This window comes from Berghia stephanieae, chromosome 3 (assembly GCF_034508935.2).
Source record: "Berghia stephanieae isolate SIO BIC M18660-M18661 chromosome 3, UCSD_Bste_1.3, whole genome shotgun sequence".
Classification (NCBI taxonomy): domain Eukaryota; kingdom Metazoa; phylum Mollusca; class Gastropoda; order Nudibranchia; family Aeolidiidae; genus Berghia; species Berghia stephanieae.
In genome coordinates this window covers 85,666,154-85,684,922 of record NC_088362.1, presented here as the reverse complement: position 1 = coordinate 85,684,922, position 18,769 = coordinate 85,666,154, and the positions used below count along the sequence as shown (strand labels likewise).

General features: G+C 35.5%; 2 protein-coding genes across 2 annotated transcripts in view; one reads left to right on the top strand and one right to left on the bottom strand.

Moving 5' to 3' along the window:
* The window catches only part of LOC144968696 (uncharacterized), a 21,801-nt gene extending 17,009 nt beyond the window's left edge, over window positions 1-4,792 (top strand). The window contains exon 8 of the mRNA XM_078907284.1: window positions 4,531-4,792. The gene's annotated coding sequence lies outside the window, so the exon portion shown is untranslated. The remainder of the gene's footprint in view (window positions 1-4,530) is intronic.
* Window positions 3,564-18,769, bottom strand: LOC144968695 (ribosomal RNA small subunit methyltransferase NEP1-like). Its single transcript, XM_078907279.1, has 6 exons — window positions 18,614-18,769; window positions 9,988-10,140; window positions 8,740-8,830; window positions 7,905-7,963; window positions 5,111-5,260; window positions 3,564-3,821 (listed from the first exon to the last, which is right to left on the bottom strand). Exons 1-6 carry the CDS (start codon window positions 18,737-18,739, stop codon window positions 3,708-3,710), a joined length of 693 nt encoding a protein of 230 aa, XP_078763405.1. The 5' UTR covers window positions 18,740-18,769; the 3' UTR covers window positions 3,564-3,707.

Genomic DNA, 18,769 nt, shown 5'->3' with positions numbered 1-18,769 from the left:
ATTGACCTCTTGTCATGATTTAAAAAAATTTTTTGCTATATATTATTAGTAATAAAAACCCCAAAATAGTGACCTACATTTTAGTAAAACCCCTATTTAGCGAACAATAATCGGCAGTTGGTACTGATGCTTTACCCCAAACACGGTTTCCTAAAACTAATTTCACCCAGCCAGCGTAAAAAAAAATAATGTTTAAATAGATTAATTGAAGAATTAAAAAGAAAATATGACCTGTGGTTTGGACCACTGATAATTAACTATGACTATGACATTGATGGTTATGTATTTGTGTATCTATCTACACTGCATGTGTATGTTTACAGAGTATGATAGATACTCAGACACACACCATTGCCGCTTCACATAACCAACACCTCTCCTCTGGTCATCCTCATCAATACCACGCGCCATGATTTGCCAATACTTGGCTATGATAGTAAATGAATGTTGTGATACAGCACCCCCCCCCCCCCCCCCCCCCCTACAACTTCTTGTAACATATTATGTATAAAGTTATCTCCCTCCACGTAGGCAATAAAGTAAATAAAGTTCCCTTTATTCAGCCTCAAGCAGAGATTTGTCTTAGGGTCTATTACAAGGGAAGACTGGAATAACCCAGGTGTCAACCGCAGTACAGCTATGGAGAGGTGGCTTGTTGAAGGCCACATAACGCTGTGAATATTCAAACTAGGTATCTTTCGAGTTTGAAGATAAAGACCATACTGCTGAGCCTCACTGCCCCCCCCCCCCCCCCCCCTCTCTGTCTCTCTATCAAGTTGATTTGGCAAGTCACTATTTCCACGAACTTATTTTTTCATGTCACAAGGAGTTTGAGGAAACTGTGCTGGATTGTACTTAAGAAGTGATGTAATGCATTTAAATTTTAACATAATATCCTTTTCTGAGTAATATAAGCACATTTTCACAAATATTTTAACTAAAATAAAATCTTAAAATTCCGAATCTGGAAGCAAAAAAACAACAAAAAATATCCCCCCCCCCCCAAAAAAAAACAACCCAGAAATACAACAGCTAAATTTTGTCCACAAAACAGGTAGTTCAATACTCTAGCTCGTATGCTGCTATATCTGTCATCTTCATTTTTTGCCAAATTGGGACCTAAAATTTGCCCTAAAAAACCCCAAAATTTGCCAAAAAATTTGCGGAGGAGAACTAAGCGTTTCAGCAAAAATTAACACGCGATACAGGAAAAAATATATATAAAAGACAATTAATTATATTTAAGGCTACATTCATTAATTTGTTGTTACAAAGATTTTAAAGGATCATTATCCATAGAGAGTAACTTCCCTTGGTTTGGGCCCAGGCAAAGCTGCAACATTTCTCAAGTTTCGCACTTTTTTTTCATTATTTTGTTTTCGCTTCTTTTTTTTTCCCCAAAATTTGCCAATTTTACCAACATTTGCCACGATTTGCCAATTTTGGGAAATTTGCCAAAATTTGCGGATCGCCCTGATATTTGCGGCCGCAAAAAATGCAGATGACAGCTATATGGTCTTGTGGTATGACACCCGCTTTCGGATCGAAGGTCCTAGGTTCGAGCCTCGCTCAGTGCATGGTTGAGTCCTTGGAAAAGTCTCTTTACACACATTCTTTCACTGTACTCAGTAAGTGTAAAATGGTCGTTCACAGCGTTGTCTCTGTCGAAAAAAAATGTAATATCGCCAAGCAGGCATCATGCCTCGTTCTACGCGTTAGTGTTGCTGTTGATCAGGAACCCTTTGTAAAGTGCTTTGAGCATGTTTATTGGATATTACGCTATATAAAAGTTCAAGTATATAACAGAGAGACAATTTGCAAGGAAAAATGTCATCTCGAGAAAAAAGAAAAAGGTACTGTATTTGACTGCTTCCCTCCCAACCAAAGACCCCCCGTCAGGACCAGGGAAAAAACAATCCAGAAAAAGACTGAGAGGAACGTGGAAAGGGAAAACAGACATAGGAGATAGAAGTTCTGCCGGCGAAGAACAACCCACCCCAACCAATAAACAAAAACCCCACCAAACTAACTCCGGAACAGTCAATTTTGTAACAAGTTGGTCATCATCTCTCCATATTCTCGTCTTTTGTAATGTAATGGGAGTTGGAATGGTTGTTCTAAAAACATACTGTCCTTGTGTCAATAGTGCCTTTGTCAGTGACTGATTCATCTAATTAGGTACTACATATTACACTCAACAGTGGGAGGGGGAGGGGCAATCAAGTACTTAAATCTAATATCAATATAGAGTACAGAGAAAAAAAAATAGTAATACGTTTATTTATAAATGGACACAATTGCGGCTCAAATAGAATTTTGCAGCCGTGAAAAACTGCACTTGGACTCAGCTGTTGGAATTTTTTTTTGGACTCAGTCCATAACTTTTTAATCAAATCTTGACTGTGACTGTGAGACTTGCTTCTCAGCATTAGAATAAAAACCTGCATTGTTCCCAAATTATGCCAAAATAGCTCTTTTAATTGATGACCGCATTTTCCTGATTAGTAGAAAATGGTAGGGGCTGCCTGAAGCCTGTGATCATGAAAATACTAACGAAAGAGTGAAAATGGAGAGGCTTCGTATTGGAACAATACAGACAATGGACATTTCGGGTACACACCTTCGTCAGCACAACAATACACAAATTAACGTGGACAACAAATAAATTATTTAAACAAATGTTTGTTTTCCATGTTAATTTGTGTATTGTTGTGCTGACGAAGGGTTTGTACCCGAAACGTCCATTGTCTGTATTGTTCCCATACAAAGCCTCTCCATTTTCACTCTTTTGTTATTATTTCCTGATTTGCATTCCATTGTTCTGTAGCTTTTAATATTGGTAAATATTCATTTTAACGAGCCCAACATGTGCACTGCCTCTTCAATCTGGATGATATGCTTTAGAATTAAATCTGGAGTCTCAAGTATGAAATTTCACGTAAACAGAGTAAGGTATTACAGACCTGCCACTTTGAACATTCGTAGTCGTAGACTTTAGGCGATAAACGTTGCAGTCCTAAGAGTTAACTTTAATTTATCCTCACGTTGATTAGAAAACACTTCAAAATTCTGCATTCGGCATCTACTTTTATTTTCAATGTTTTAAAGAAAATGCTCAAGAAGTTCTGAAATTGGAGTCAAAATTTCCTAATTCTACGTGTACTAATTTTTCGTGGTACTCGGCATGTCTGGGGTATTATATTCTTTTGAGGAAGAAGATTGTAGTTTCCTGTACTCAAATTTTGTGATCTATTTTGTCTTTAGATTCCAATTTTTCACTTCTGCGCACCACACTATACTATAATTTATAATACCTACCAGATTGATGCCACTTTTCCTTTATTTGGACATATTATTAATAAATAATGTTGAAGATGTCAATGGGCTGCATTGTATATATCAAAAATTGGGAATCAAGAGATATTGTTACCCTGAAAACTCATCCTGATTTGCTGGACTTCAGTTTCAATAATGCCCCAGATCTTCAATGCTAACTCAAGACATTTTTGTGCTTTTGTTTTAGCCACATTAAAAATAAAACGAACAACTACATAGAAAACGAGTGTTTTTTACTTTTTTTATTTGTTAAAATCAAGTATTCAAATTCAAATAAACATTCCATACAATTACACAAGCAATTCATTTGCATGCAGTTCATACTCCCAATATTAAAATTACTACAAACATGATACAATAATATGTAATCACTAACGCACTCCCCACACTTCTTCAAAGGCATTACATATTTTTGAGCATGTAATGGCTGCCGACAATGGGTAGTTACTAATGGAGTATGCTTTCTCTGTATAATCCGGATCCACCTGGACGAAAAAACAATAGTCAAAGATAAAGCAATGCGATTTGTCTTAGAACAAAAAGATTCATTCCTTAATGATAAGTCTATAAGGGAGTGGTGGGAGGGGGAGACAAGTGATGGAGATTAGAAATTGTGTTGAAAGATACAATGTTTTATTGGGCAATGACATACTCAGGTATCACTATACAAGTGACAAGTGTGAAGTGACATTACCAGTGAGAGAGAAAATAAGAGGAATGAAGTGGAACAAAAAGTTTGAGTGGTGGAGATATATACAGTGCAACCTATGGATAATGATAACCCCTGACACTGACCTCTGGTCCTGATTTTTTTTTTTTTTTTGCTTTAAAATAATTAATTATAATTATAGAATAAGAGATCTGTGATGACTAGGAGTACAAGTTAAGGACAAGATGCTGTATTACAAGACTTTATTATTTGAAATAAATGGTTACATCATTAATGTATTAAGAATAATATTCGGCACTTTATGTGGTAAGAGCACTGTCACAGTCAATCTAAAAACAAAACCTCTCTTATGAGAATAGAATGCAGGGTATCCAGCAGTAAAAATTTAACTCAAAGTTACGACCTTGAAAAAAAATATTTATTACTTGCGGAATTGAAATACATTGGTTTCAAAATTTGACTCCATAAACCACGTCTATTGCCATCAACATATTGAAATATGTGTAGATCTATTTCACTTTCAGGTACTCCAACATGCATCTGCTGGAAAACATTCAACCATGCCTCCAACTTGAAACTGCAACTGCTTCCGTCTTTGCATGTGTGAGATTGTTTGTACATGTTTGGTAACTGATATAATCATGGGTCCAGAGCCTCCTTCATACTTTATTTTCATATTATTATAGTTCAAATTTCCTGTTTTAAAACTGACTAAAACTGTACCACTGTCTATTCACAGAACTGAAAAAACAAAAATACTATTAACTATGGTTCTTTCTATTGAAAATTGTTGTTTCCTGGGGCTTGTGTCTATATGCGATGACTGTTTGAGTAAAGTGCTCAGAATGAGGGCATTTATCTTACTGATCACCTACAATCTAACAACAATACTACAGGACGTGATATCATTGCTGCATTGCACACACATATAAAGAAAAATAGCAAGCTGTCACACTTTGTTTGCATGGTTAAAAAAAGGGACAAATCATTTGGTGGACTGTATGTAAAGAAACGATAGGAAACTCAGCACCTCAATAATTAAACGTTATACCTGATATACTGCACATAATATATGATTTGTATACTGTATAAAACACAACTTACACTGCCATGAGCCATGGCTCCGATGACAAAAACTGCAGGTCCATCCTCTGGCACTACGGTCTTTGGATCAATGATCTCCTCGGCACTGTAGGACATGGCATATTTGGGACAGCCAGTGGGAAGATGGATTGATACAGGATTTTTGATGACCTGTTGATTGACGGATAATTTAAACAATGATATGTCCAAACTAATGATATCCAAACAATTTATCAAATTCACAAGACTATTTTGAAAAAAGAGAAAGAAAGAAAAATTATTTTAAAAATTACAAACCAATCTGAGCAAAGAAAATTAAATTTGTAAATGTAGTTTTTAAAAAAACATTTAGCAACAAGAAAACGAAGACATACTAAAACACGTTCACACTAAATACAGTGCAACCCCACGGATAACAACATCGCCCGGGACCAGAAAATGTCATTATTCCGGGGAATTTATAATAAGTATCTTTTTACCACCTCCCCATCTCCTTCCTTTTCGACCATCAATTGCCTTGTCTCACTTTTGACATCTGACGCCAGTTTGTCTAGACGAATGCCATAAAAATTGGAGTGTCACCAACATTCATGAAACTGAGCACAGGTGTCAAGATATGACACAAGACATGATGGTGATGTTTTCATTGACCTGAGCTTTTATCAGAGGAAATTGTTTGACACAGCAAAGTCAGTGGAAAATTTCTGAGAAAATCTTAAAATCACGGAATTCTAGGGAAAATTATCATCACTGCTGTTTAGCGACATCGTTATAACAATAATCAGAAGTTGATAACCGACAATCGTCATCTCGTACTCTTAACCAATAAAAAACGCATCTTTTCCTACCAATGAGATCGCTTTGTTACCGACCAAGCAGAAAAAAAAAATTATTTTAAAAAATTCTCTTTATTCATCCCATCGGGTCATTTGTCTCTGGGGTCGATTCCAAGGGAAGTCTTGATTAACCCAGACGTCAGCCGCAGTGCAGCGCCGCAAATTAAGCTAGGGCAAAGTGTCTTGCTCAAGGCCACACAGCGCAGTGGTGGATGATTGAACTCTGTACCTTTCGGGTATAAAGCAGAGACCGTACCGCTGAGCCACGTTGCCCCATGTTTACTAAACTGCATGGAATCAGCACTTCCTAATATGGAACCACAGCAAAAGAAGTTTATCAAGGGTCTATTAACCTTCTATGTTAGCTACCTGTCCGAGGTCAGTGGAGGTTAACTGATATCAGGCAATACCAACACTGTGTCCAATGGGTGCAATTATGGATATTTATGGTCTTATGGTATTGTTTTGTTATTAAGGTTTTTACAGCACTTGCAACACATTAAGGTCATAACAGCGTCAGTAAAAGGGAAGAAAATGGGACGGTAAAAAGTTCTAGAATTACAATTAAAGCACCAAAGAAAAGGTAAGACAAAGGGAATTGGTTCAAATAGGAAAGAGATGTAGAGCACACTATCAAAGTACATACTTAGTTTGAGATCAGCTAAAACTCTCAGACACCAGCTTAAGATCCCACTAAGAGGAATACACTCAAATGTTTACAAATCATATGTTAAAAATAAAAAATAACCACATAACAGAGAGATGATTTACAAGGAAAAACAATATCATCTCCCAAAACTATAACTATACATTCGACTGTTTCCCTCCCAGCCAAGGAACTCCGGCAAGGATCAGGACAAAACCAAGTAATCTCATTCCAAGGCAAAGACAGAAAGCAATTGAATAACAGATACAGGGGATAGAAGACACAGTAAGTACCTCCCTGCCCACTATGGGCAATGGGAGGTCAGGAATCCCACCCAGTTGTAGTGGTAGTGATGATTATGGTATGTTGGAATAGCGGGGAAAACAATAACAGCCGCTTTCACTTGTTTATTTTCATTTGAAAAATCAGTTGAATATCTAAACATCAGTCCAAACTTGATCTTACTCTGGTTAATACCTAGTTTGCATTGTTTTTATAACTTTTTAAAGTGTTTCTAAATTTTCGTGCACTTAAATAAAAATTTCAGTATTCAAAACTCACCAGCAGTATCACATGAATTTGGTGCAGTGGCACTTTATTTTTGGTTTCGAACACTATTTACGATCAAAACTGACAATACACTGGATAGTGATAGCGTAACTGGTATAACCTTTATAAACAGTATAACGTTGTTGAGACGTGTCTTCTCTCAGACACTGGTCCATGCATGGCGCTGTTAATGTATTCTCTAGTCTCACCATGCCCCATTTTTCTGCCATCTTGAAAACCCTGGAATAACTACACGCCTGGATAATGACACAATTTTTCAGTCACGGGCAATTTCGTTACACTGTATCCCAAATTGGGCCTGCTAGCTTGATTCAACGTACAGCACCATCTATGTAAACAAGACCTGTTTTTTTTCCCTTCCTTTATACAAGATTTATGTTTTTTCACAAATCATAAAAAATTGAGGCTTATTCGAAATTGGGCCTGCAAGCTTTTTTCAGTGCAAAGCGCCATCTATGTAAACAAAGCCTACTTTTTTCTCATTTATTTTTCTTCCCAAATTATCAAAAAATAAAACTTTAAAAACCCATAACTTTTAAAATTTAGTTTCTGATTTTGATAAATAAAGTGTTATTTTCATGGGTTGGGAAGTCACATGTGGCTAATTTTTGCTATTTGTTTGTATAACGAAATTTTAGTTTGGGATACCTAGTAATAATAACGTTTTATAGTGTTTGGAAATACCCAGTTCATGAGTCCTGTGGCTATTTACATGCAAATCAAAATTATTTTACAAAAGCAGTATTGTCAGGTGACAACTTACTCTCAACAACTTTTGAGGTCCTTCACTGGATCTGATGCTCAACTTATCCAAAAGTTGAACTAAAGATAGAGAAAAAAAAAACGATTTAAGGTTGAACAAAAATTAAGATTAAAACAAAATAAATAAAGAAAGCAACTTTCAAGAAAAAAATCTGTACTGATCCAAAACGCATAAGTTTAAATATTTATATGAATTGAATTTTTTTTATATATAAAAGAAGAAATGTAGTTCAGTGTGGTCACTTATCTATTTCTTAGTTCATAATATTATTATTAAAAAGACATTACGTTTAGCAATTTTCTCAACATTAAATTTTCTTTTTTTTTTTTAAAAAAAAGATACATTTGGCCTCGAAAAAGTGGTACCCATAAAAATATGAAGCCATGTCAAAGGTTGCTCTCACAATACATTGACACACAAAAGCACATCACTGTTAAGCCATTTTGAAGAAAAATGGAAGGATTTAGTTTCATCAGTTTCTTTGGGTTGAACAATAAAAAATAATCCAAAAACTGAAGGATTGATTCCAAAGAATAGCTAAAAGAAGGTTCTGAAAGTGTTGAAAAAGTGTGGACAAAAGATATACTTTGTCCCCATATTTTTGTCACTTTGAGAAGATAATACTCCTGCTATTCTTTTCAAGCCAGGCTCTTAGATTTTGGGATACATATCATTCAACCAATCGAAATGGAATAAAGCTAGATCATGTCCATAAAACCTCAAACTACTAATGAAGCATTGTAAAAGCAACTTTTTAGCACAGCCTTATAAAATTTTTAATTGATTTTAAATTTGTATGACTTATACACATGAAAACAGAAGATTAAATTCTTACCCATGAGACCACAGAATCGGTCAAAAGTACGAGGGATTCTTGTTTGTGGATTAATTTCTATCAAAACATTCTTTTCTGTTTTGATATATACCTGAAAAAGAAAGAATGAAAGTACTGTATAATTACATTGAGAAAATAGGGAGCAGGCACCAGTGTAAGATAAAAATCTGAACAAGTGTGTATGAAACAATGCAAGACAAAGCAAGAAAGAAAAATACGTACAAGGAAAAAATAACGCCGCAAAAAACCTGTCTGCCTCAACTCAGGAGACTGACTTCTTTTCTTTTGTGCTTTGTCTGTTACACACTTGTTCAGATCTGTATAATTACAGTGAAGATAAGAAAAAGCAGAGACATCATAGGTACTCACTAAAATCCCTATTTTGATTTCTACAACATGAAATTTCCAAGGACACTTTTTCAGTCTATCTGGAAACATTGTGAGGGTGAGACTATGGTCTAAAGCAAACATCCTAGTCATAGAGATCAATTGGTGAGGGCTGCCTTTAATGTGGGATTGCAAAATTACAACGGGAAGGTGAAAATGGAAAGTCATTGGATGTACTGTTTCCATTCATTAGTCCTCACATCTCAATGTGACTTGAGTCCCTGACCTTCCTATCAATTAACACGTCTATGTAGACACTAGAACCTCTTTTTTATCAGTAGTTTATCTTCATGCTCGACATAATATACTTTACTTATTTTCCCTTGAGAAACAAAATATTTTAAATCTTAATATATTATGTGTTGATAAATGCAATCTTTACAATACTCTAGGTTGTATTTAACTGATAAAAATTAAGAAAAAAAAGGGACACACAAAAACAAAACAAAGACACCACATGTAGTAATATGTATATATCACCTAATATATCTGTCATTATTTACAATGAGCATAGACATAAAAAAAACGCTAAAGGTTTTATTTTATTGAAACAATAAGGGGGAAAAATATGACAAAGACATGTACTTATTATTCTGAAACAATTTGTTTTAAGTGTTTGTTCGCCATTGCCAAATTTTTACATTTTTAAAAAACCTCTACATTAAATTTAAATATGAGATAACCCATACTATATCACTTATAGATAGTGATTCAAGAAGTGAAAAATTGTATTCTCAATAAAAAATAATTGAAACTGTCTATTTGAGAACTTTACAAGGAATTGGTGCTCCACGACACAACAGTTACCAATGCAATGACTCTATAGTATATAAATATAATGATTTAATATTGCATACAAACCTGCAGCAAGTTAGCTCGGTTCAAAGGTGAATCCATAAGCATAAGAAGACATTGGTGTGTGATATCTGGACGGCAGGTTGATATATCTCTTTTAAGACGTTTTCCCAAAAAGTTGTGTCTGTCACATGATAACAATTCATATTTGTCACCAACCTGTAGTCAGTAAAAATAATGACGATCATGGTGATGACAAAGACAGTATTTAAAAAATAATAAGAATAATAAACATGATTAAATATATCAATTAATAATATAATACCAACAACAACAACAACAAACAAACACAATAATAATAATAATAATAATAATAGTAATAATAATAATTATCATTAATTCCTTTTAATCTTTACAACAAAAAAAAGAAATAATGTAATGTGTTTTGAAAAATGTGAGATATTAATTCAGACATGGTAGATAATAATCAGTAATAGTAATGATACAATTGCCTGTACCCTGCAGAAAGTCAAAATGAGGGACATTTTGGAGAAGAACGAGGGACGGAATACAGGGTTCCTACGGCAATAATAATACTAATATATAATAATATATACTTATATTATAGCACCCATTAATCCACTGACACAGATTTTTCGTTTTCAAATAATAGCCTCCATTTATATTATTTTTTAACGCAGAAAAAAAAAACGTTTCCAACATAAGACCAGTAAGAATATTGATAAAAAGCGCTTTGAGCACGTTGGGTGGATATTGCGCTACCGTATATAAAAGCTCGAGTTTTTAAATTGTATTACTGTGGTTTGTCTTTTGATGAAAACGGTAAGATCTTATTTTAGGTCCAAGTAAGATTGAAATTCGCCTTTGAAAGGGTAAGTCTTTTTTTTTCAGGTCTTTTTGGTTTGTTTTCAAATGCGGCTACGCTGTTTCTTTCTTTTTTTCTTAATGGCAAGCTATTGCAAATGGAGCTGGTGAAACGGCAGAGGGTAAAGCAACAAAAGAAGGACAGAGTGCAAAGAGCCAAAATTGCAAATGATGTCACCGGTGCACTTCAGGACTCATCTGGATTGTCAAATCCTATCTTCAGAAATGTAAAAGGACATTTGACTCAAATTTTCGATCAGCCGAAAGAGGTCATCGGATGCTATATTATTCACACCTGGAATGTTGAGGGAGAAGATATTCTTTACAATGGTCGAATTGTCAAATTGTCCAAGAGAGGGATATTTTTACCATATCTTACTGGCGGGAGGAAGAGTCTGAGGACGAGTCTACAGAGTTCAGAGTAAAAGTTGTAGACATCATCACTGATATCGTGACAGAGGATCTTTACTTCCTTTGACTCTGATATTGTCTTCTTGAAGAATTGTTTCTGCCTTGCTGTTGATCCAGGTACGTTAATTTGCTGTCATTTTAATTTGGTTTACCTTTTATTTCCTCAGTGACCCCGAACTTAAAAAAATATCAGCCGATAATTTTGAAACAAAATATTTTTATAGACTTCGGTTACATGGTACAAAGGGAAATTAGCTATTACCTTTTCATATTTCTGGATAGAGCTTGAAAAGACCTTTAAAATGATATATCATTTGTCAATATCTGTTAAATAGGACAGTTTTTATAGTCCGATTTGTAAATCGGGTTTTCGCATACGGTACAGCGCCATTGCTCAATCACACGTAATGGTACATAATCATTACATAACAATGTTGCGTGATTAATTTCTTGCATTATTTCCTTTGGTCTAGTACCTCTATTGATTATATTAAGTGAAACATGTAATAATATGCTCTTTTTTTAACATAGTTGCTCTCTAAAAGGGAGAAACCCTAAATTCATCAATTTTTCGGTCACAATTTTCAAGAATATTTTCTTATATAGCTATATAAGGAGAAATTGTCGATATAAAAATCCATAACTTTTGAACCAATTGAGCTACAGTGTTGTATCATATATCATTTTAAATGGTTTTTCAAGCTCTATCTAAATAACATGGTTTTATTTCCTTTAGTCCCCTTTGAAAAATTCATGAAAGTGCCTACTCAATGAGACCTATATCATTATCTTTTCAACACGATTCTAATGATACAAAAAAATTGTGAAAATCAGATTAGCAGAAGAAGAAAAGTTTGTTAGTTTCAAGGCTGAAAAGTGGTCTTCTATTTGCCTTTGTTGTTTACTGACAGACTTTGTGACCTGGAACTCTTGCATTTCCGGCAGTAACCACCATTTGGATTTCAAAACTGGCCTAAAATAGCCGCTAAGATTTTGAGCAAGGTTTTGCTGGAACGAATTTCATGGATGCGGTATACAGCTTTGCCCTGAATTTAATTTTATTTAAAAGTTAAGATGTTAACCCAACGTGCCAGCATGAAATTTTGATTTACCAATTTCTCGTTTTTTAATTATCCAAAGTTAAATTATATCCTATTTTATCCACAATCAAAAGATATTCTAAATTGTTATTGATTTAAAAATAAACTACACCAAACGATAGAGTAATTCCTCCTGAAGAAAATAAAAAATCCATCCATAAACAAAAAAATCTATGGAACTTTTTCTGAAACCATCACTCAAAAGTCGAAAAAAATCGGGTCTCATCCACTATGCCATTTATTGACTCCCTGCTGGAGGGCCATATGGACGTTTACCAAAGTACCTAACTAGACAATCCTTGATGAATTTTTCATGATTCATACCTCGCGAAATCGTGGGGTCTTACGTCAGTTCCCATGTCACCACCGCCAAAATTTATTTTTTTAAAAGTTTATTTGATTACGGAAAAAGCGTCACTAGATATGCAATTTGGTGCGTAAGTGAGTGCAGTAAAAAAATTGGTGCTCAAATTAGTTTGTAGCGGATGCGAGACTCAGTGTGTGTGTGTGTGTGTGTGTGTCTCCCTCTCTGTCCTTTTTTTTTTTTTTTTTTTTTTTTGGAAGAGCCTACGTACACTGCATCTAGCCTCAGGATCTACGTAAATGTTAACTGGTCCTCGCTGTCGTGAGCGTGCACGCCTGTGTGTGTGTTGGTGTGTGTATATGTTTGTGTTATTTTTTAAAAATCAAAACAACTTTAACCATTAATGGCCAGGTTCAATCTTACACTACCCAAACTCTAGATCTTACTCTTAATGTTATCATTAAAAGACAAGCTTTGCGATTATAGTTTAATTGAAAAAATTATCTTACTGCTCTCTTGGTGGAAAAGATTTATTCTGCATAAGCAATCTGGAGGGGAAAAAAATCAGTGTCACTGAAAGGAATTTCACGAAGTACGCACCAAGAAGCACCTCTGTAACACCCCTTTGATCTACATCATCAGGCAACACATTGTTTCGTTCATCTTTCACCATTATCCCTTACTCTACCCCCCCCCCCCCCCCCCCCCTGGGCCTATCTCTCTGTCTCTCTCTCTCTCTCTCTCTCTCTTTTGTCATAGTGCTATCCCTTCCTCTTCCCATCTCATTGTAAAATGAAAACTTTCTGCTCAGTTTGCAAATACATGTATGTTTTTTTGTTTTTTTTTCTCTCACTGGGATAGGATTAAAAACCAAGACACTGGGTAATGGGTGTCAAAGTATTTATTCTCTCTTTGGCCAATTTAGTCACCCATGTGGCAGCCCAGCTATTTATATTCTGCCAATAACACACAATAAGTGGGATTGTGGGGGTGGGAACGAAAGAAATCAAGGTCATAAGTTATCGTGCACAAGAGCTGTATCGGGAATTGGTTTCTGAGGGTCTTGCAAATACCAAGTCTTTTATGGAAAGGTCTTTCGAACTCCAAAGGAAAGGTCTTTCGAACTCCAAAACGCTCGTTTTGTTTTGCTATCTTGGCACAAATGAAACAGAGATGTCTTGATTTGTGACCTAGTTGTCTCATTTTGTGACCTGGATGTAAGGTTTTGTGACCTAGATATATCCTTTTTTTCATTGATGTGTTGTCCATCAACCGTTGTGGCATCCCATGATAAGGTCATTGCATCAGATGACAGAATTGTTTCAGCAGACTGAATGTCAGCAATTACTCCCATCTCACGTGCCATTCTGGTAGCTGTCGATATGTTTGGGACTGACAATAAGGAAGAACCAGTGAGACACTGAACTGCATATTTTACAACTGTGCCAGTGGTAGCTGCTGGTACCTCATTTGACAGACATTCGTATATGATCTTTCTTATGGAGCAGGAGTAACTGTTGCCAGTTTTATCTTGGATGATAGAGCAAGATGGCGCTGAAGTCTCTTCTAATAGAGCAATATAATAATCAATTTGAATATGGCAATCCTTCAGCTCTGTTTTTAAATCTCTGTTCAAGGAAAACAGTTGATTCAGATCAGACGTAATTTTTTTTCTTTTCTTTTACTAACTGTTTGTTCTCATTGGTCAAGGCCAAGTTGGTGTCTTTAAGAATCTGAATAGAATGATCCTGATTCAGATTTTTTGTTGGAGAGCTGTGTTCTCATTTCTTAGGGCCTTAACTTCAGCTTTCAGAGCTAGAATCCTTGAGGATTTTCTTTGTTTGTCCTGGTTTATACGCTTTGTGGCATACTTCTTTTTCAAAATCTTATATTCCAATCGCATCACTTTCAGTTTATCTTGTGCATCTATAGCAGAGCCAGCAAAGCGTTTTTTTACAACAGAACAATTGTCACAAGTATTACGAGTCCTTTTAACAATGGGGGAGCTTGAAGTTAAAGGTTGGGTACTGGAGGTATTTGGAGAAGTAATATGAGTGTGAGTGGTGTTGGTTACGGAATAGGTGTGGTCGTCAATGAGTGATGGAGTATTTCGAGGCGATGAAGTATCATGGGTGCGAAGAGGTGATGGTGCAGTATGTGAGGTATTGATGTGTGGGGGTTCATTGTTTATTAGACCTGTAAATGAGCTCTATAAAAATTGACTGAAACTCTTCGACAAACTGAAGATTCAATTATTTTTTTAAAAAATAAGGGCATCATTGGAGAAGAGAGTGATAAATACAATATATCAAAATAGTGGGTGTTATTTCTTACTGGAAGTATGACTGCCATAATTTGATGTAGAAGGAATGCTAAATAAGCATGTCATTCATATAGGTAAAGATGACTTCATCAAAGTCATATTCCTGCCTCTGGAATTTTTTTGACATAGAAAAATAATCACCATTATCATCTTTAACTTCTAGCCATGACCAATTGAATGTATTCCTCACGGGACTCACATCTTTATCGATGCTCGACAAGTCTGAATTGCGATCCACGAACAGCTCAGCCATTGTGAGAACATTAGAATAATGTAGCAATGAGCAAACTTGATTTTCAATCAGTAAATGACAGAGAAAAAAAAACTTAAATAAATATATGACTTCAGGCCAATACACTGAATTATTAAGTAGAAGTGAATTATCAAGAAGAAACTTCGGCAGGCGTAGCGGAAAAATTCAAAGAATCGAAATGAAGGTAAATCGCCACAAAACAGCAAGCTCGCTTGGGCTTGAGCAAAACAATGCCAGAAAACGTCCTGATTTGCACGGGAATTAATTAGGCTACTTACCATTGTTCCTTATGATCAGGTATACTCAATCAGTGAAGAAACGGTCAACCAGTTTGTTTACAACGTGAGGCAATCGAAATGTGCTTGTAGCAATCTATCCTACCTTTCGATTTGAAGATGTCTACATAACGGACTTGCGGCATTCGCAATTTACTTTATCATAGTTTTGAGACTCGAAGGGTAAATGTGGTCAATTTTGGCTTAGATGAAACAGTGAAATTTATCGCTCGGTGGCTCAGTTAAAATTGGCTACAGTTGGGATCACGACGGATTGGAAAGTGAAAAAATAATTTAACGAAGGATGTGTGAAAATACCCTGGGAAGTGTTCAGACACGCCTTTTATAAAAAGCGTCGCTTTGTCTTGGCAATATATACATCGTTAATATAAACGGTCCCCATGAGCTATGCGTAGCGCTGTGGAACACTCCTAATTATTTTACGGTCATTCGACTACGATTTGTGAATTCTTTCTTTTTTTATTTATTTCTTTCTTTCTTTCCTTTTTTAAATATTTGAATTTGACAAATTGACTGATTTCAGTTAATTGACTGAGAATTTACAGGTCTAGTTTATTGGTTTAACAGGCAAAACAGTCTTAATATTCAAAAATTCAACAACATTTTTAAAATTCCTTTTTAAATTTGAATTCCTCTTTTTCTTAAAGGTTCTAATGACGTTATCTATATATACTCTGCTTGACTTAACATTAGACAATTGTTTACCAGCACTATTGATAGAACTTGAAATCATGTCAAAGCAGTCTTTAAAGTTTTTTTTCTCCAAGTAGGAAATGAAAATAATATGTCCATGACAAATATTATCAGGATCTGAAGGGAGATACTGAAATGTTTTTAATACATCAATTAAGGTAGACACAGGGTCCATTTTGATTTCTTTGTCAGGTTGAAGTTTTCAAAAGCTGTATTGGAATGCTGAATCTGAGAGGGAAGGGGGAAAATACAACCACAAAAAATAATTGAGACAAGAGCCAGAACTATTATATTGTCATTAACAATTATTAATAACAAAGTAATAAGTGGTAATGATATGAAGATGGTGATAATAATGATGGACGATTATGATGTTGGAAAGTTGGAAGAGATGATGAAAAAAAAAGACAAAAGTTGTAGACAAAGACCCATTCTAAACTAAAATTAAAATTCTAAAAACACATTGTTTTCACTTCAATAGAAGTCAAATTAAATTAACGTAGTGGAAAAATATAATAATCATAAATAAAAACGAGACCAAGTTTCATTTAAAATGAACAAGATCCCCATCTACTACGATAAATTTTAAAACGAAAGTAGCTTAATAGACACAAAGAAGAAAAAACCTATTATCGATAGATTTCCGCTCGACTTCAGGTCTGGTGGTATCAGACCGCCTTTCTTTACGGTTCTAAAAAACACATTGCCGTGGATGAAATGAGATGAAATTTGGAATACAACACATTAAAATGTTAAGCTTTAACTGCAATAAAGTTTGAAAACATTATATTTTCAACAAAAAAAATTGTAAATCAGTAAAAACTTGCCTTTCTTCACTCTGCTGTATCTTCTGAACCAATGAATGGATCTCGATGAAACAAAGACTGTTGAAAAATGCGCGATCTCCAGAAAACAATGATACCGCATATGACTATGACCCCGTTCATTTATCAAAAAACACAAAAATACGTAGATATCCGTAGGCCCCCTCCGCAGGACCGTAAAAACCCGGTCACAGCTTCTCGAGGCGATAGCAGCGTCAACGACGGCAGTGAAAATCGTATCGGTGAAAGTGCCTACATTGAGCTCAACTTAATTTGAATTTTTTACCAAAGTGCCTAGTCTAGGGTACTATCGCAAACTCTGGGACCCAAATATTTTTGGGGTTTTGGGAGGGGGACTTTTAAAAAAAATAATTTTGTGCGTTTGGGAGGGGGGGGGGAACTTTTTTTTTTTTAAAGTCCATCCCCTCCCTACTAGACTTTTTTTTTTTTTAAGTTTCCCCCCTCCCACAAACCCCCACAATTATTTGGGTCCCCGAGTTTGCGGTAGTATATCTAGTACCCTAGTCTAGTGCCGAAAGTTTTTTTTTTTATAGAAAAAAAATGCATCTTCAAATCTAAACTGCTTTTGACGGTTAGCGTTAAGTTTTTTTTTTTTTTCTTTTTCTGTCTAAACGAATGATTGGGACCTTTTCATATTTCAAGAAGGTAAATATGGATTCCACTTCCACCGGCGCACCTCTCTACCAATAACACTACAGCAAGAAAATCCAACTCAAACAGCTTCAAATTAGGGGAGGGCATCCGGGTCACCAAAAGGTCAACGATGCTTTCGGTTTTGAGAAGTCAGGTCATCGAGTACCGAGAAGGTACCGACCTCCACTTAGTTCTCGATGCTTTTCTCGTCTCGAGAATCTTGGTCGTCGATGCTTCTCGTATTGAGTCCCGAGTCCACCGAGACTATACTGCGCGAGCGACGCACGCGTTACTAACAATGTGTACTATCTGCATTGTTCACCCCTCTCTCGTCGACGATGATTCCAGCGAAGCTCGAGACTTTTTTGCGTCTCGATGCTTTTTTGAGTCTCGAGACTCAAAAAAGTCTCGAGCATCGCTCTAGTCATCGGTGCTTTCATTCAATACCTAGTCATTGGTATTGGGTATTGACGTTATATCATATTTTAAACAGCTAACAAAACACAAACGTCGTAAATAGATCAAAATGGTTATAGGTATCAATGTTTTATTATTATACAAAGTGAATTTATTTAATGTATTTTAAGTTTTAATACAAAAAAGCCATCCAAAGCTCAGTTGAAGTGCTACTTCTCGGGAATTCCCGACTTTTCCTTGGTCATCGAGTTCGGGAAGTTTTGAGTGTTGGTGGCCGATGACTTGAGGTATCATCGAGACTTCCGCTCGACACTACTTCAAATCTTCATTTGCACCCCACACTATCAAAGACTGGAACACTCTTGTCGAAACATGTGTGAACGCAACAGATTTAGAAACATTCAAATTCAATGAAGATTATTAAAAAAAGTCTTCATTCCAATGTCCAAACTTCAGCCAACTGCTTATCGATAACACGCCAAACTGTTCAGTATGCTCTATGATTTACGATTATTCCCATCTTTTGACTTACCTTAACTGTTTCTAAAGATGCCTTTTCTAAAACAACAATAAGTCTCTTTTCATCGGTATCTTTAAGTACTCGCTTTATAACTTTAGGTTTATCTGGAGCACGTTCAAGAACTCTGAGCGCTGCCATCTTGTTTTGTTTTGGAAATCTCTTTTCGGA